Below are 20,997 nucleotides of genomic sequence, written 5' to 3' on the forward strand. Positions count from 1 at the left end.
AAAACAAATAACTACTTATGTTGACATTATAGCCGATTCAGATTTTTGTGATTACACAGATAATTAAAATAGCAATAGCAGCACTGACTCTGATGGTGGTGAAAGTAATGGTTTTGTAAGAATAAGGAACATTGTAGAGGATCGTTTTAGCTTCGTAGCTTCACATCGCTTTATTAATGCACAAAGTATAGATACAATGAATTTTTTGCATAGCAGTGTTTGTTAACATGTTGGCAAAACGAAATATATAACCAAAACAAACATTCTAGATGGAGTTTGAAATTGAAAAAAATATTGTGTATACATATCATGAAGCAATACCGGCAAAATGGCTGGCAGTAGGTCGATAGCTAAATTTGTACATGGACGCAAGTGAAAGGGTTATGTAGTAGAGGTGTGGCAATTCATAGACAATACAACATTGAATAAGAAGTACTTACCTTTTTGATGTAGAAATTTAGTAGGTGAGAACAGCGTTTTTTTTAGTGGCCGCAAGAAATAAACATTCACGTGACCTTCTCGATATGTTGGCAGTAAATATTAATTACATGTAAATTACTACTCATCAATTTATTTTATTTAATGAGTAGTACATTTGTGTAGCTGTATAGGCACCTTTGTATAGGCCGTAGAACTCAGGACGGTGCTTTTTAACACAAACACGGCAGCAACTTTGCTGTTTAAAACGGAACATTGCCGTTGGCACTGTAAAGAGGCGCACTAACTGGAGATTTCGGTTAATGGGCCCTAGCGATGAAAGAAAAACCACAGAAACGCCGCACCCTTATATAAGCCGCTTGGCACAAATCATCACAAAAAAAAGTAGCGGCTAATAATCCAAAAGTATGGTATTTACTACTCATATTAATTCAGTTGGCTTCGTACGACCGAATGGAAAAAAAGACCGCTCTATAATTTATTTACTACTCATATCATATTAATTCAATTCGCTTCGTATGACCGAAATTCGTACGACGAAAAAAGGAAAGACCGCTCTATAAGGTGGGCCAACACACACAAATATATAGACAGATTTTTTGCCGTTTATATAGTAGAGGTATATATATATATATATGTATATGCAGTTTATTAAAAACTACAGGTTAAAATCATTACTACTAATAGTTTCATGCAATCGCGTTACAATCTTCAGGTGGAATCTTCAGGTCTACCTGGAGATTGTAACGCGATTGCCTGAAACTATTAGTAGTAATGATTTTAACCTGTAGTTTTTAATAAACTTCATACACAGCTCTAATTGACTCGATTATTGAGCACTTTACTCTACAGTGTAAACTACATATACTATATATATACAGATTACTAGGGGAATGCCCGGCGTTGCCTAAGTAATAAAAAGTCTGCACAAAAGATTTATTTTCATTTAACATATACAACATTTACCATTACAACATTTAAACTTCATATCATGAGTAAAGTGTTTTGGGCAGTTCAAATAAATTAAGAGAAAAGCTAAAACAACGGTAAAGGTGTTTAAGTGTTTAATTGTAAAATAATTAGCAAGTAAACGCTAGAAAAAGTATGATTTGTTAAAATGGTTACAATAAAAAGTGAATTGACACTGATACAGTTAAAACGAACTGATAAACAAACAAAATAAAAATCACAAATATGTTGCTGCAGAAGCCCTCCATCAAAGTTTTGAATACGACTAGTACCTCTTGATAGTCGATAATGGCACAAACGTAAAAATGAGATATTGAAATTAAATACATCAGTGAGGGTACTTTGTCTGACCGAAGCGAGAAAGAATGTAGAAGCGATTTCTACTTGAAAATGCTCATGTGAACATTTTTTAGCTTCACAATTTCTATTGATTGCCCTTTTGCAATAACCAGAAATTGAAGGCTGAAATGGAGCCATTACAGTTAGAGGTGGAACGAGACAGGTTTTTTAAGTTCGAGACGAGACTCGAGACACTGCCTTGTAAAAATTTGAGACTCGAAACACGAGACAGTAAAATAATGTGCATTTGGTGATGATTTCACTGCACAAGGACTAGCGTACTTAATATATAAAATCGATAAACCTCTTTTTAAATTGAATTTTCACCTGGTGTAAACGATTTAAATACAACATTTTAATTGCGATATGCATGTATTTTTTGTAAACGAAAGTGACACAAACAGCTCTAAAATAGCGAGGTTATATATTTCTAAGAATTTTGAGCTTGATTGATACTAATTATTATAAACATATTGCTTTGTACATGTATATTTGTTTTGTTTGCGTATTAACTGCAGTATGTGAATTATATTTAAATTGTACTCATAAAATTATATGCATTACTGTATACATGCACACGTATATTTTTATATTGAACTAACAATGTCATTGTTACACGAACACGGACTATGGTCGATACGGCCTTTAGTTCGTTTCTCCGTGTACAGGCAGGTTTTACCCGCAATTGGTAGTATACAAAAGAGGCCTGAATTTTATGAAGGGTAAATGGTGTTTGGACACGATAGATAAAATACAGATATTTTATCCCAACAGTCTTATTTACTAAATCGGATTACCCGGGGGGGGGGGGTAATTGGATACGACCCGGTATCAGTTTTAAGGACACAGAACCGGACTACAATATATTAGCAGAGCCGTTGTCCGGACTACATGATTAGACTCGGCGGCGAACATAATCAATAACAGGTAGTAACGAACCTGGTATAAGTTTAAAGGCAGTTGCCCGCAATCCATTACAATATACGGAGTTGTTGTTACTGCGAAAGCCATGTTTTAACAGCCGTGCACAGGCGCTTTAGTTCTATTTCCTGTCTCGAGTTTGGTAATAGTTAGGTCGAGATGAGACCGACACGAGACAGGTCGATACTCGAGACGTCTCGTGTCTCGTTCCACCTCTAATTACAGTTGCACTGCAGTTGCACAGAACTGAAATTGAAACGGCACGCTTGAAAATTACAAATAAAAAATAATGAATAATGGATTTTAAAAATGGCTTTAAAAGCAACTTCAAAAGAAGAACAAACGCAATAATATATATATATTATATATATAAACGAATAATAATAACAATTCATAATAAAACATACATATTTAGCTTTAATCGCGACATCGTAGATGAGCTAAACAAAATAAGAATGCCTTAGCCTTGTGGTTAAGTGCGCGTGTTTGCATAATTGCAATCATCGCGAGTCGAATTCGAGCACGGTGGGGATTTTTCATTGCTAAATTTTAATCGTTATAGCAAGACATATTGACGACAGATACAAAAGACAAACTTTGAAATTTCTATATATATATATATACTACAAATATGTGTGATTTGGTGTAATTGCTTTACATTTTAATAACCCGTAAAATGACATAATAAACATGACTACATGAAAAAGTACAGTATAATTGTTGATAATTTAGCTCTTAAAGCACATGAATTACATAATTTTTTTATTATATATTTCAATACATGAGTCTTGGCTTTCGAATGAGCCTATATTCAATACACAAAGAATAATTGAACTATGAAAAATGAGGTGTCAAAAGAACGTCCCACAAAAAACACTTGGTTCAGGTACTCAAAATGTGGCATCATAATTCTCATTCAGCCTTAGGTCGTCGATCCCTTTCGCTGCCATTGAGGCTGCGGTTTTCTGTGACATTCGGTGCCGTTAAACCGTTAAACCCGGAGAGCGCTAATAATAAACTAAGATTCTAGATAATCAACAATGCCTGCGATCGTGCTAACGCCCGACTAATACAAACACATATTCTGGTTTAATTAATTATGCTTCAATAAATGTACTGTCGTTGATAAAGGTAATGAAATCACATCGATTAAATTATGACCTGCGGTTGCGTGGCCCTAGGACTAAATGTCAATCGCACTTTCGCGAGATCACGCAATGCTTAAAATTATTTAGTCTCAGTCGTCACCCTTAACATCGCATTAAAAATAAAGAGCTAGTGCATAATATCATCGGGAAAATATAGTATGGTTCTTGGAGTCTAAGGTACTTATCATAGAAATAATATGTACATGGAGAACTAATGACACTGATTCCTTTGTCATCTTCATTCGTACTCTGGAGTTGTCCTACCTTCGCCTGCCACTAGCGTCATTATCGTCACTTTTGTAGTTGATAAATAAGCGGTAAGAGCACACAACAACGAATATGAGAATTGTGACGTCACAATTTTCGAGACTGCCAGTAAACTTTTTCGCGGTAGAGCTCTGGGGAAATCCTATAAACACCAACCAATGTCCGTCTCACCATGCAAAGAATAGCTCATTCGAAAGCCAAGACTGATGTATTGAAATATACAATAAAAAAATTATGTAATTTATGTGCCTAAAACAAATCCATAAATTGTGTAATGAACAAAGGCTTGCTGTGACACCACTGCCAACAAGGGTAACAGTTATTACCTTGAAAAATAAAATAGACATTGATACATACCTGTGGCAGTATTGTTAAGCTATTACGAAGTCTATGCAGCCCCAACTGAGATATGTCTACTCCATCCGCTTTAATGCACCCATTCTCAGCTTCCAACATGCGAAAGAGTGAGAGTGAAAGAGAGGATTTGCCTGCTCCTGTTCTTCCTACAACTCCTACTTTCTCCTCTGGCTTTATAGTTATACTGAGATGTTTAATGGCAAGATCGAGCTCAGGGCGATATCTTGTTGAGTAGTTGTCAAACTCCAACTTGCCTGCGGATGGCCAGTCGCTGAAAGTGATAATCACACAAAGTTGACTAGCAGATTGACTACTAACAGATAAAAGAAAGTGCTTTGTTAAGTGCAGTGTCCGAACTCAAATGATACGTCTAGCTTAAAGCAGAAAATTTTATAACATTGAAGATTTTGAGGCACCTATCTGGATTTATCTCTGCCATCCAACCAGCTTCCTTTTCCACTTCGGCGTACTCCTTGATCCTTTCGATAGCCACAACATTTGTTTGCACCGTGCTGGCATTCCATACAATCTGAGAGAGTACATCCGTCACCTGCTCAAAATTGCCACACAAATAGAGGATAAACTACCTTTGAAATAAGTGATTACAAAACAGACAAGATGATTATCCAACTATAGATAAAGGTGAATAAGAAGCTCAATGTTGAGCATAGACTTACTCATCAGCAGACTTCTATGAAAAATTAAATATCGTGTAAAGGAACTACGTGTAAACCTTCAATATGCCCAAAGGAATGCTTTTGTTAATGCGAAATGCTGACTAATAATATGTGAGACAGGTTAATACTAACAAATCCAATTTTTTCATTTTTAATAAAGCAAACAGTTGATTTATCCGGTATACATACACACCCTTTACTTGTTTAAAAGGTATGCGAGAAATGCATAACGTAACAATAATAATTCTACAAAACTGACGGTTCGAGGAACCAACAAACCTGGAAAACGAGAGAAAGCGCTAACCCAGTCATATTAGGCGGCATATGAAAACCTGGAATTTCCGCTGATATGACACAGAAGAGAGCGGTTGAAGAGATGAGGAGACCATTCAATGCCGACATGTAGACAGCCAGCCAACTACAATAACAAGATTTTCCTATACCAGAAATACCATAAAAATAGTGAACCTTCAGTCAAATGTGGTCGTTTCTGTAGGCCTACAATATTCTGAATGTAGCACTTAGAAAATTGGAGTAGAGACAGATAAAGATAGATGTCCAATGTTTATATGGAGCAGAGACAGATTGGAGTAGAGACAGATAAAGGTAGATGTCCAATGTTTATATGGAGCAGAGACAGATTGGAGTAGAGACAGATAGAGATAGATGTCCAATGTTTATATGGAGCAGAAACAGATTGGAGTAGAGACAGATAGAGATAGATGTCCAATGTATATATGGAGCAAAGACAGATTGGAGTGGAGACAGATAGAGATAGATGTCCAATGTTTATATGGAGCAGAGACAGATTGGAGTAGAGACAGATAGAGATAGATGTCCAATGTTTAATGAAAGCACATATAATGTGAGCAAGCCTGTCATTAAATTCCAGAAGACATCGTGCAGCAGACCCGATTAGTTATAGCCATTTGAATGTTCTCAGCTAATCTAGATGCAGTATTATTATTTCTTTCTGAAAATCTGAATAGGAATTACCTAATGCCGTACCGTGTTATTGGCCATATAGGTTTACAAAAACAGTGGAATTACAAGTTCTTACCCGCCTTTTCTTATCAACCAATCAGTGACATACTAGCTGTTTTCACTGGTTGTTTTTAGTTAAACTTTATATGTCAACGAGCTGCAGCAGGATATACATGTATTTTTAAGCTGCCTCGGCATATGATGCCTTACGTAATCATAAATAACCTAGTGAGACTCTACTAACCAGGAGCTTGTCTGGTCAAAATATCGAAACATGTTCTGTTTCTCAATCTTATTAATATTATCATTCATGAACCTCTCCTGGTGTCCATAGGCTCGTATTGTCTGGCAGCCATTAAGGGTCTCACTGAAGTGAGCGTATATGGGAGAGGAGGCCTTAGACGAAAGCCTCCTTAACTGTCTTCCACTTGAGATATAGTATCTCTGTAATTGAATAGAAATTTTTAATAGCCTAATATGCTAGTAACAAACAAACTATAAAAATGCCGCAAGACCAAAACTTGCTGAAAGTAAATCAGAAACAGAGGAAAAGACATGCAAGAGAAGACAACTAAGCTTGTAAACGATCTGATTTCATCCAATCAAATTTCTTTTTCACTAACAAACACTATATAGTACTATGAGGTGAAATAGTCCAGTTATTCAACTTACCTGAACGTAAACATAAAGAGCCGTTATAGGAACTATGGCTAGTATGAATAGAGGAGTGGCATATATGATCCCAGCTATACTCGCTAAAAGGCCGACTAGAACTGAGGCTAGGTGCAGCAAGGACCAACCAACAAGATTATCTGGAATACAATCATAGAGACTTTACTTCAGACCTTCCGTGAAATACTTGAATCTATAAGATTACATTGTGTAGACAACTCTATACACGCAGCTCTTACAATATGCTGCATAGTCCGTAGATGTTGTGTATAATCTATGGATGTCTGTGGTCGAGACTGACACTGTGTCTGATACAAGCATACATATTTCCAATTCTGAGTAGTTTCGGGGAAATATTCAAAGTCACTATTGCAACAGCGAGAGTACAACTCTATATCCATGCAATTCAAAATGTTAAAAGTTTACTTGCAACAAAATTCACATTACAGTTATTTGGTATCAAAAGATTCACCATGTCTTACTCTGCTGTGTTGTAGGTGCAAAATATGTGGAAATGTGATTAAAAGCTATTAAAAGCTCAAAAACGAACAGTTAATCGCAGCCATTACAAAACCACCATAGATTGGAATCTCCTTCCAAAACGGCTCAAATGGGATGTAGATGAACGAGATGGCTTCTGTTTACATTTTCATGCAACCTCATTCGTCAAAATATTTTCGCAAATATACTTCACGCATTCAATAAAACCATGTTTATTGTTCTTACGCGTCTATTTCATTGTCATTGTAATGCTGTCACTTTTAGCACTGATATCTTATAACCTAACATGAAAATTCGTTTAATTTTTTAACCTTAGCTCAAAGGAGTGCATATCATTGTCTAATAAACATGACGAGTCTGTTGGTCACCTGTGATAATCGAAAAATGCTGCAGAAATTATTCACACTGTTTGGCAGGAAGTATGGGTCACATGATCAGATTACGACTAGACGATTAGATCAAGCCGAAACAAAACTGTAAAGTAGCGAGCATCTATATCTGGTACGGGGTCTTTGGTAAAACCCTAAGTGTTTGTCATAAACTAGTGCTACGAGAAGCTTTATATTAAGCCTTTTATAGGCCTTTCAATTTACGTCAAATTTATGTCAAAATAATAACCAAATGGATTAACTCTGTCAGAGAAATAAACTGATTCCGATCTATGGCGGTTTCGTGATGGCGGCGATTAACTGTTCATTTTTGAGCTTTTAAGAGCTTGTAATCACATTTCCACACATTTTGCACCTACAACACAGCAGAGTGAGACATGGTGAACCTTTTGATACCAAATAATTGTAATGTGAAGTTTGTTGTGAGTCAACCTTTAAAGCTTATGTTCTAAAAATGTTTTCCTCAAACTTGGTGAGGCTGTGAGACAAATCGGTCTGCTAGAAGTCAACAGACACAAGATAATGCAATACAAAGTGTGAATACGGATACATACCTACAGTATTGATGTCTTTGGAGAAGCGATTGAGTATCATTCCGAGTGGTTTGATGTCAAAGAAGACAGACTTAGCCTTAAGTATGTTGTTAAGTAGAAACTTGTGTAGATTGCTACTAGCTTGGCAGAAACAGTAAGCAGCTAGTAGGGTGTAACTCAACACCGTCAACACTACGAATATACAAAAGAAGGAAAGTCACTTCCTAAAAGACTTTGTTAGCACATTTAATTTTTCTAACCTTCATGGAACTTGAGAACACAGGCTAATATTATGGAACTTGAAAACACAGACTAATGTTATGTTTAACAGAGTAGCTGGAATATTGATAAATATATTGCTCATAATTAGCTGGTGAAACTGGTTTTCATATCAAAGCTTTCGTATCATATCATATTCATATCATCTCTTACTCAAGTGAAAAAGTATTATCTGGAGTAAACGGAGGTCATAAGGAAAAACTTGTTGTCCACAGATTTTGTCCACACATTTTCCAAGTGTAATTTTTACAAACCATATTTAGATAAGAGTGACAACGCGGACTCACTTTGTCCGAGACCGATGAAGGAAAGGATAATCAGGTATCTCTCCATAACAGACTCTCTCTGCTCAGCACTAGCTTGGCTGCTGTTCTGAAACACTTCATCTCCTGTCCATTTACTTATCCAGATGCTGTAGGTCAGGTCTAGACCAGTTGATCCAAGCATACAGAGTACACAGATGGACATCATCTTTAGTCCCATGGCTTTAAGATAAGCTTTGTAGACACTCCATGATACCTACATATAAATGAAAATAAAATTTAGTCGTTGTAGTGTTTGGCTGACTTCCAACGCTTGCAATAGGATTGTCAACTGTACAAACTGTTAAAAGTACATGAATTACAGATAATCATTTATGTGACGAGGGAAGATGAACTAGGTAAAATATATGTATCTGAGAGGGTAGATTGTAAGCTGAGAGGCTTGACAATGTGATACTACAATAAGGGTGCTTTACATGAATTGAAGGTAGACGGAGAGTGTATACTACAATAGATGCTCCTATAAAGTAAACCTATTATATCAATTCCACACAACGTAAAGAATTTATGTCAAGTTTTTGCTTCATACCTATTATTTAAAAATTCCATATAAAGTGTCAAGCTCGCTGCAAGTTCTCAAATTTAATTTAAATAACAGCAATTTCGTAGCTTGTCTTAAAATGTCTTTTCTATCTTGCTGTAGTTCAGAGAAAAACGACATAGGGTATCTCTATTATATACACTAGTACCCTGGTTGTCTGGTGCGCCGTGAGAGATCGTCATGTGTTCCAGAAATAAAGCACAGAGAATAAGTAGCTGCCCAATTACTGAGAAATATCCAAAGGCAGTTGATTGGTCTGAATGTCACAAGTTGGAATTGCGATAAAAGCGATGTTTCATCCTAACTTTTAACTCTGACTTCGGACACACGGACAGATGGACTGACAGACACCACTTTTATTCTAGTAAATTCATATTTTGTTTTACTTTAGGTATATATATTTCTTTGCAACATAGAGCTTGCTGTATAGAAAAAATTTAAAAATCAATTTAAATTGACACTGAAGGTTTGCGCCCCCTTAACTTGCCTAAAATGACCGTAATCATGGACCCTAAACTAGGTGAAAATGATAAGAAAAAAGAATAAAGTTGTCGATACAAAATCAATAATACCAGTTACTGTACAGTCTTTGAATTAAAAAGTTAAGTTTGGCTTTTTCTATCTGAAGGGCCAAAGAGGTGAGTTAGGGAAGATCTTGGAACGGATTAGTCAATTTACACGTATTTCATGATTATTATAACTTAAAATCCTTACAACGTAAATGTCCTCGGAACGGATTATTTACGGTGTCTAATGTGTCTAATGTACTTGGTTTCATGTATGAGAAAAAAATTTATTTATATTTATTTTATATTGTTTACGCACACTGTGTATATGCATCTACAATGTGTATATAGTTATATGAATACGTATCCACACTGCGAGTGCTTTGGCACTATCAAGTTTACGTAACATACACATATGTAATCTACTTTGAAAAGATGAATAAGGAAAACAAAGTTAAACTAGAATACAACTACGGAGAATAATCTTTTGACTGTTGGGCTACCTTTTGCTAACCGATACCAGGTTGGCTGTAGCCACAACTATCTACCTTATAAATTATAAACACAACCTACTGTGCCAGTTTGAACTTTCTCCTGTTCGTCATATAGGTCTGAATCTCGAGATCCCTGTGAAGGTCTGACAGCAGTATTATCAGTGGCAGCTCTAGAAAACATACTATATCAGTAGCTAATTTCATCTTCTATATGCGGTGAACTGTCTGAGAGGTTCAATCCTAAATATGGCTAGTGGGAGAAAGAAGCACATCAAGTTTGCAGTTAGACTCCTTTAGACAACACACTCACTAGGGTGTAGACCCCGCACAGCAATCAGAAATTTGACCATGTTAACATGTCAACATTACCCTAGCCCATTACCCAGCACTCAAATACTAGGTAAGTTACGGGAAGAGTGGTGGAAATCGCAGCACCAGCAAGTCAGTGTATCCTCGAGGTACCAAACTACCACAAATATTACAGAAAATTTTAGTTGAAGTTAATTTGCAGAAGTTGTTCAAAAGTAAAATATTTCTTAATAAAATTTAATAATAATAATAAATTTAATAATAATATAATACACCAAATTAAAGCTCTAAGGCTAGGATCAGCAATAATATTGCGTGCTTCACCATTTGGCATACACACATAGACAGCAGAGAGACATTCTCAACTCTCAACCAATCAGCCTACAGACGCTCTCATCCAACCAGCAGAAAGACATTTTTAATTTTCAACCAATCAGCCGACAGACATTCTCAACTTTCAACAAATCAGCAGGCAGACATTCTGAACCAATCGGTAGACAGACATTCTCAAGTATCAACATCTCAAAGATGTTGTGTCAAGTGGCTAAGTCACTTGAGTAAGAGTAATTGAAATGGTCAACTATGGGTGCAACAATAAAGTTGCAGCAGAATCAGCCTGAAATGTTTCCCAACATCACATTTGGTACAACCCTTTTACCAACTTTTAACTCCCTTTACCCACTTCCAACAACTTTTACCAACTTTCAACAACCTTTACCCACCTTTTGCCCATCTCCAACCACCCACTGTTACCTACCAACCTACAACCAGCTATACTGGAATGTGACACGGCTACCGAAATGAGAAATGATGTATTAAGACTCCACCAAAATACTCAACTCATGATAACTTAAAGGCAGATGGTTCCACTAATAAAACTTGCTTAGTTTAACATATATACACTCTGCCTGTCTTCATGGAAAACACCAAATAATGAGATGCAATATAGGATGTGCCTAGCTAAAGTAAAACAAAGCCTATGTGACTAACCGTGCTGAAGCATTTTCTCTCTTCAGTGTTGACTTCCTTGGGGACTCAACTCTTCCAGTATTCTCATAGGAAGTGCCAGTGTCAAGGTCACTCTCTTCAGTCTCATCTAACAAAAGGAATTACCTTAATATAACCTTGTTTACTATAATACTACCTATTACTAATACTATTGTTTACTATAATACTACCTATTACTAGCACTATTGTTTACTATAATACTACCAATTACTAGTACTATTGTTTACTATAATACTACCTATTACTAATACTATTGTTTACTATAATACTACCTATTACTAGTACTATTGTTTACTATAATACTACCTATTACTAATACTATTGTTTACTATAATACTACCTATTACTAATACTATTGTTTACTGAGACCTTCCTTGAACATTAAGGACTTTCAAATAGCCATAAAAATGCTGGATTTTTTAAGAATATCATTTATACTCTGTTAAAATACAACCAAAATGTATTATAAGTAATCCTACAGGAATGATCATGAGTTAATTGCAAAAGGCTAAAACTGTATATTTCCAATAAATCGTGAAAACTTCATATATCGTTTGATGGAATCCAATGTGACACTTAACAGTCATTAAGAAGCCTTCATATCGTTTGATGGAATCCAATGTGACACTTAACAGTCATTAAGAAGCCTTCATATCGTTTGATGGAATCCAATGTGACACTTAACAGTCATTAAGAAGCCTTCATATCGTTTGATGGAATCCAATGTGACACTTAACAGTCATTAACAAGCCATCATATATCGTTTGATGGAATCCAATGTGACACTTAACAGTCATTAAGAAGCCATCATATATCGTTTGATGGAATCCAATGTGACACTTAACAGTCATTAAGAAGCCATCGATGCAACTTCAGGAAATAGTTAGACTTTAGTAGTTTTTTAAAAAGCTGAAAATCATATAATGTAATTTTCATGGAATTACAAACTGATGCTGAGTATTAAAAACTATGTAAACATTCGGAAAACGTGTTTAATGACTGCTATAAACAGCTAAATTTGAATCCTGAAACAAATAAATTCCCATGTGATAGTACTACCATATTGTGCCACCAACCAAGATGTGCTGCTCAGGGCAAGTTTTGCATCGTAAAGGTGGCACAGATATGAGTGCGCACAGCAAACATATGTGAATGAAAATGGAGAGCTTGAATGAACGAGTTACTTTGCCTTGTTATGGAGTAGTCAACTGTGTTGAGTGGGTTAATAACGCAATATTGACTTCCTCCATGTAGTCATAGAACGAGTTCGCATACTCGAGGAGATTCCAATAAAATTGAGATTGCTGAGCCTTGGAGAAATCTCACTTTCGTTTTATTTAAACTAGTATTAGATACTAAAGTACTGAGTACTTCTAACTGAGTATAAAAGATTACAATTGCCATTCGAGCGAAAAAAATTGAAGTATCTTACAATTCGCAACTCAAGAATGACTTGGATGACTCAAGAATGACTTGGATTACTCAAGAATGACTTGGATGACTCAAGAATGACTTGGATTACTCAAGAATGACTTGGACGACTCAAGAATGACTTGGATGACTCAAGAATGACTTGGATGACTCAAGAATGACTTATATGATTGTAAATGTCAATAGAGTAAGAGTATAGGCATAGAGTAGGACTTTAGGCTAAACAATAATGACAACAGATTTTAATAACCAAGATAAACTGTGATTTTTATATTTATTGTCAAATTGAGCTAAATTTTTTCAGATTTGAGTAACAGTAAAATCTTTTATTTTTGTATAGAGTATATGTACATCCAGGGTTTGTATAAAGTATATGTACACCCAGGGTTTGTATAAAGTGTATGTACATCCATGGTTTGTATAGTGTATGTACATCCAGGATTTGCATAGAGTATATGTACATCCAGGGTATATATAGAGTATATGTACATCCAGGGTTTATATAGAGTATATGTACATCCAGGGTTTGTATAGAGTATATGTACATCCAGGGTTTGTATAGAGTATATGTACATCCATAGTTTGTATAGCGTATATGTACATCCAGGGTATATATAGAATATATGTACATCCAGGATATTTTAGTCAAATTCCTTGCATTTTTAACAGCTAATGAATGTGACAACGCAAGTGAACATTTACCAAACCCATTTAAATATTGTTATACCTATTTTCTGAACCTCATATTTGTTCACAATGGCTGCTATAAAAATATATAATGAAATGTAATAGGAATTTAAATTGTTATCAAAGTTAAGAAGTAGTCTTTTACTGCAACTGCTTTGTAAATTAACCATAAAGCTAACAGCGTAACAATATATACATATACGGTTTATTAATATAGATATCAATATATATATTAATATATATATATATTAATATAGATATTAATATATATATTAATATAGATATTAATATATATACATATTAATATAGAAGCTAACAGTCTAACAGTATATTTTCAACAATGATGCTGGAATTATCTGCCCACACAATATAGAACTTTAAGGGATAAGTATGTTAGAAGACTAAAACAAGAACTTTAAGTCGCTTGAAGAAGAAAATTGTTAAATAAAGAAACTTTCACGGTTCAGTGATACCACTGCAGCAACTGTCTTTTAGTCGTACAAAGTTTGACTAAAATATTGACTACCAGGCTGATGACAAAAATCACTTAATGTTTCCGTCTGTTGTACTAGAGGAAGAGAACAACAGAAAGCGAACGCACCTTTAGAAAACTCTTTGAGAAGCTTGGCGAAGGCGCCATCACGACTGATCAAGGATTTATAAGAGCCATGTTCAGTGAGTCTACCAGTGTCCATAACATAAATCTCATCTACTTGAGGTAGCCAGTGCAGTCCATGTGTCACCTAAAACAGGGTTTCACCTTATGACTCAGTTGGTAAGACAAGGATCATACGTGTTGTGATGTTTCACCTTATGACTCAGTTGGTAATATAAGGATCATGCATGTTGTGTTGTTTCACCTTATGACTCAGTTGGTAATATAAGGATCATGCATGTTGTGTTGTTTCACCTTATTACTCAGTTGGTATTATAAGGATCATGCATGTTGTGTTGTTTCACCTTATGACTCAGTTGGTAATATAAGAATCATGCATGTTGTGTTGTTTCACCTTATTACTCAGTTGGTATTATAAGGATCATACATGTTGTGATGTTTCACCTTATGACTCAGTTGGTAATATAAGGATAATGCGTGTTGTGATGTTTCACCTCATGACTCAGTTGGTAATATAAGGATCATGCATGTTGTGTTGTTTCACCTTATGACTCAGTTGGTAATACAAGGATCATGCATGTTGTGTTGTTTCACCTTATGACTCAGTTGGTAATATAAGGATCATGCATGTTGTGATGTTTCACCTTATGACTCAGTTGGTAATATAAGGATCATACATGTTGTGTTGTTTCACCTGTATTACTCAGTTGGTAATACAAGGATCATGCATGTTGTGTTGTTTCGCCTTATAACTCCGTTGGTAATATAAGGATCATGCATGTTGTGTTGTTTCACCTCATGACTTAGTTGGTAATATAAGGATCATGCATGTTGTGATGTTTCACCTTATGACTCAGTTGGTAATATAAGGATCATGCATGTTGTGTTGTTTCACCTCATGACTCAGTTGGTAATATAAGGATCATACATGTTGTGATGTTTCACCTTATGACTCAGTTGGTAATATAAGGATCATGCGTGTTGTGATGTTTCACCTTATGACTCAGTTGGTAATATAAGGATCATGCATGTTGTGATGTTTCACCTTATTACTCAGTTGGTAATATAAGGATCATGCATGTTGTGATGTTTCACCTTATAACTCAGTTGGTAATATAAGGATCATGCATGTTGTGTTGTTTCACCTTATTACTCAGTTGGTAATATAAGGATCATGCATGTTGTGATGTTTCACCTTATAACTCAGTTGGTAATATAAGGATCATGCATGTTGTGTTGTTTCACCTCATGACTTAGTTGGTAATATAAGGATCATGCATGTTGTGATGTTTCACCTTATGACTCAGTTGGTAATATAAGGATCATGCATGTTGTGTTGTTTCACCTCATGACTCAGTTGGTAATATAAGGATCATACATGTTGTGATGTTTCACCTTATGACTCAGTTGGTAATATAAGGATCATGCGTGTTGTGATGTTTCACCTTATGACTCAGTTGGTAATATAAGGATCATGCATGTTGTGATGTTTCACCTTATTACTCAGTTGGTAATATAAGGATCATGCATGTTGTGATGTTTCACCTTATAACTCAGTTGGTAATATAAGGATCATGCATGTTGTGTTGTTTCACCTTATTACTCAGTTGGTAATATAAGGATCATGCATGTTGTGATGTTTCACCTTATAACTCAGTTGGTAATATAAGGATCATGCATGTTGTGTTGTTTCACCTTATGACTCAGTTGGTAATATAAGGATCATGCATGTTGTGTTGTTTCACCTCATGACTCAGTTGGTATTATAAGGATCATGCATGTTGTGATGTTTCACCTTATGACTCAGTTGGTAATATAAGGATCATGCATGTTGTGTTGTTTCACCTCATGACTCAGTTGGTAATATAAGGATCATGCATGTTGTGTTGTTTCACCTTATGACTCAGTTGGTAATACAAGGATCATGCATGTTGTGTTGTTTCACCTTATGACTCAGTTGGTAATACAAGGATCATACATGTTGTGATGTTTCACCTTATGACTCAGTTGGTAATATAAGGATCATGCGTGTTGTGATGTTTCACCTTATGACTCAGTTAGTAATATAAGGATCATGCATGTTGTGATGTTTCACCTTATAACTCAGTTGGTAATACAAGGATCATGCATGTTGTGATGTTTCACCTTATGACTCAGTTGGTAATATAAGGATAATGCATGTTGTGTTGTTTCACCTTATGACTCAGTTGGTAATATAAGGATCATGCATGGTGTGTTGTTTCACCTTATGACTCAGTTGGTAATATAAGGATCATGCATGTTGTGATGTTTCACCTTATGACTCAGTTGGTAATATAAGGATCATGCGTGTTGTGATGTTTCACCTTATGACTCAGTTGGTAATATAAGGATCATGCATGTTGTGATGTTTCACCTTATTACTCAGTTGGTAATATAAGGATCATGCATGTTGTGATGTTTCACCTTATAACTCAGTTGGTAATATAAGGATCATGCATGTTGTGTTGTTTCACCTTATTACTCAGTTGGTAATATAAGGATCATGCATGTTGTGATGTTTCACCTTATAACTCAGTTGGTAATATAAGGATCATGCATGTTGTGTTGTTTCACCTTATGACTCAGTTGGTAATATAAGGATCATGCATGTTGTGTTGTTTCACCTCATGACTCAGTTGGTATTATAAGGATCATGCATGTTGTGATGTTTCACCTTATGACTCAGTTGGTAATATAAGGATCATGCATGTTGTGTTGTTTCACCTCATGACTCAGTTGGTAATATAAGGATCATGCATGTTGTGTTGTTTCACCTCATGACTCAGTTGGTATTATAAGGATCATGCATGTTGTGATGTTTCACCTTATGACTCAGTTGGTAATATAAGGATCATGCATGTTGTGTTGTTTCACTTCATGACTCAGTTGGTAATATAAGGATCATGCATGTTGTGTTGTTTCACCTTATGACTCAGTTGGTAATACAAGGATCATGCATGTTGTGTTGTTTCACCTTATGACTCAGTTGGTAATACAAGGATCATACATGTTGTGATGTTTCACCTTATGACTCAGTTGGTAATATAAGGATCATGCGTGTTGTGATGTTTCACCTTATGACTCAGTTAGTAATATAAGGATCATGCATGTTGTGATGTTTCACCTTATAACTCAGTTGGTAATACAAGGATCATGCATGTTGTGTTGTTTCACCTTATGACTCAGTTGGTATTATAAGGATCATGCATGTTGTGATGTTTCACCTTATGACTCAGTTGGTAATATAAGGATCATGCGTGTTGTGATGTTTCACCTTATGACTCAGTTAGTAATATAAGGATCATGCATGTTGTGATGTTTCACCTTATAACTCAGTTGGTAATACAAGGATCATGCATGTTGTGATGTTTCACCTTATGACTCAGTTGGTAATATAAGGATCATGCATGTTGTGATGTTTCACCTTATAACTCAGTTGGTAATATAAGGATCATGCATGTTGTGTTGTTTCACCTTATTACTCAGTTGGTAATATAAGGATCATGCATGTTGTGATGTTTCACCTTATAACTCAGTTGGTAATATAAGGATCATGCATGTTGTGTTGTTTCACCTTATGACTCAGTTGGTAATATAAGGATCATGCATGTTGTGTTGTTTCACCTCATGACTCAGTTGGTATTATAAGGATCATGCATGTTGTGATGTTTCACCTTATGACTCAGTTGGTAATATAAGGATCATGCATGTTGTGTTGTTTCACCTCATGACTCAGTTGGTAATATAAGGATCATGCATGTTGTGTTGTTTCACCTTATGACTCAGTTGGTAATACAAGGATCATGCATGTTGTGTTGTTTCACCTTATGACTCAGTTGGTAATACAAGGATAATGCATGTTGTGTTGTTTCACCTTATGACTCAGTTGGTAATATAAGGATCATGCATGGTGTGTTGTTTCACCTTATGACTCAGTTGGTAATATAAGGATCATGCATGTTGTGATGTTTCACCTTATGACTCAGTTGGTAATATAAGGATCATGCGTGTTGTGATGTTTCACCTTATGACTCAGTTGGTAATATAAGGATCATGCATGTTGTGATGTTTCACCTTATTACTCAGTTGGTAATATAAGGATCATGCATGTTGTGATGTTTCACCTTATAACTCAGTTGGTAATATAAGGATCATGCATGTTGTGTTGTTTCACCTTATTACTCAGTTGGTAATATAAGGATCATGCATGTTGTGATGTTTCACCTTATAACTCAGTTGGTAATATAAGGATCATGCATGTTGTGTTGTTTCACCTTATGACTCAGTTGGTAATATAAGGATCATGCATGTTGTGTTGTTTCACCTCATGACTCAGTTGGTATTATAAGGATCATGCATGTTGTGATGTTTCACCTTATGACTCAGTTGGTAATATAAGGATCATGCATGTTGTGTTGTTTCACCTCATGACTCAGTTGGTAATATAAGGATCATGCATGTTGTGTTGTTTCACCTTATGACTCAGTTGGTAATACAAGGATCATGCATGTTGTGTTGTTTCACCTTATGACTCAGTTGGTAATACAAGGATCATACATGTTGTGATGTTTCACCTTATGACTCAGTTGGTAATATAAGGATCATGCGTGTTGTGATGTTTCACCTTATGACTCAGTTAGTAATATAAGGATCATGCATGTTGTGATGTTTCACCTTATAACTCAGTTGGTAATACAAGGATCATGCATGTTGTGATGTTTCACCTTATGACTCAGTTGGTAACATAAGGATAATGCATGTTGTGTTGTTTCACCTTATGACTCAGTTGGTAATATAAGGATCATGCATGGTGTGTTGTTTCACCTTATGACTCAGTTGGTAATATAAGGATCATGCATGTTGTGTTGTTTCACCTTATGACTCAGTTGGTAATATAAGGATCATGCATGTTGTGTTGTTTCACCTTATGACTCAGTTGGTAATATAAGGATCATGCATGTTGTGATGTTTCACCTTATGACTCAGTTGGTAATATAAGGATCATGCATGTTGTGATGTTTCACCTTATGACTCAGTTGGTAATATAAGGATCATGCATGTTGTGATGTTTCACCTTATGATTCAGATGGTATTACAAGGATCATGCATGTTGTATTGTTTCACCTTACAACTCGGTTGGTAATATAAGGATCATACATGGTGTGTTGTTTCACTTCATGGCTCAGTTGGTATTACAAGGATCATGCATGTTGCATTACTCTTTGGAGCTCACTAAAACCTCAAAGAATAAACCCAACGATTACCATGAGACGAGTTTTGTCTTTAAGAAGTCCATTAGGTCCAATGACATGTTCAAATATGTGTTTACCAACATGAACATCGACAGCGCTGAGAGGGTCATCGAGAAGGTAAATGTCAGCGTTACTGTACACAGCTCTGGCCAAGCTTATTCTCTGCTTCTGTCCACCTGAGATATTTATACCCTACAGTCATAGGGAATCATTGTAAGTAAAGTAATATTAAACATTCAACTCACTGAGAGATATTTATACCCTGCAGTCATATGGAATCATTGTAAGTAAAGTAACATTAAACATTCAACTTACTGAGAGATATTTATACTCTGTAGTTATATGGAATCATTGTAAGTAAAGTATTATTAAACATTCAACTTACTGAGAGATATTTATACCCTGCAGTCATAGGGAATCATTATAAGTAAAGTAATATTAAACATTCAACTCACTGAGAGATATTTATACTCTGTAGTTATATGGATTCATTGTAAGTAAAGTAATATTAAACATTCAACTTACAGAGAGATATTTATACTCTGTAGTTATATGGAATCATTGTAAGTAAAGTAATATTAAACATTCAACTCACTGAGAGATATTTATACTCTGTAGTTATATGGAATCATTGTAAGTGAAGTAATATTAAACATTCAACTCACTGAGAGATATTTATACTCTGTAGTTATATGGAATCATTGTAAGTGAAGTAATATTAAACATTCAACTCACTGAGAGATATTTATACTCTGTAGTTATATGGAATCATTGTAAGTCATGTAATATTAACTAGAAATTCCACTGTCATACAGCCCACGACCAAAGAGATGGCCAGAGATACTGGCAAAAAAATAAAGGGTACTGATGGTTGAGAAATGCAATATTAGCAATCAAATGGCTCTGCAGTGCAATAAGATAACTGCAATGGTAGCTGTAATGTACTGGGTGTGGGTGTTATTATATACAACAATAAGCAATAATGAATGGAAAAGATGTTTATATTTTCCCCCTGCAATAGGAGAAATGCAATATTGGCCAATATTAGAAGTAAAATGCACTGATATTCTTAGAATAATCAATTTTATTAATATAGTAATAATAGAAAAACAATACACAATTTTGATTTACATTTCAAAACGGCATAGATAACAATATCACGAAGTTGTGATATTTATATAGATTTTTAGAAAATCTGTACTACGTAGTCATTGTCCTGTAGTCATCCAAACTTATAATTAATTATTGCAATAATCTCATTAGAACCGTTAGAAAAAATATCATCGTCATGCCTTTACTTACACTGCGTTAGATTTTTAGAAAGTCTGTACTACG

General features: G+C 35.3%; 1 protein-coding gene across 1 annotated transcript in view; it reads right to left on the bottom strand.

Moving 5' to 3' along the window:
• Nucleotides 1-20,997, bottom strand: part of LOC137400305 (ATP-binding cassette sub-family C member 2-like) — a 52,443-nt gene that overhangs the window by 3,607 nt on the left and 27,839 nt on the right. The window contains exons 12-22 of the mRNA XM_068086633.1: nucleotides 19,675-19,854; nucleotides 14,375-14,516; nucleotides 11,638-11,743; nucleotides 10,418-10,508; nucleotides 8,762-8,993; nucleotides 8,217-8,387; nucleotides 6,773-6,912; nucleotides 6,345-6,544; nucleotides 5,396-5,534; nucleotides 4,856-4,989; nucleotides 4,440-4,710 (exon numbers count right to left, since the gene is read on the bottom strand). Of these exons, the coding sequence (XP_067942734.1) occupies nucleotides 4,440-4,710; nucleotides 4,856-4,989; nucleotides 5,396-5,534; nucleotides 6,345-6,544; nucleotides 6,773-6,912; nucleotides 8,217-8,387; nucleotides 8,762-8,993; nucleotides 10,418-10,508; nucleotides 11,638-11,743; nucleotides 14,375-14,516; nucleotides 19,675-19,854 (1,806 nt within the window). The remainder of the gene's footprint in view (nucleotides 1-4,439; nucleotides 4,711-4,855; nucleotides 4,990-5,395; nucleotides 5,535-6,344; nucleotides 6,545-6,772; nucleotides 6,913-8,216; nucleotides 8,388-8,761; nucleotides 8,994-10,417; nucleotides 10,509-11,637; nucleotides 11,744-14,374; nucleotides 14,517-19,674; nucleotides 19,855-20,997) is intronic.

This window comes from Watersipora subatra, chromosome 7 (assembly GCF_963576615.1).
Source record: "Watersipora subatra chromosome 7, tzWatSuba1.1, whole genome shotgun sequence".
In the NCBI taxonomy this organism is placed as follows: domain Eukaryota; kingdom Metazoa; phylum Bryozoa; class Gymnolaemata; order Cheilostomatida; family Watersiporidae; genus Watersipora; species Watersipora subatra.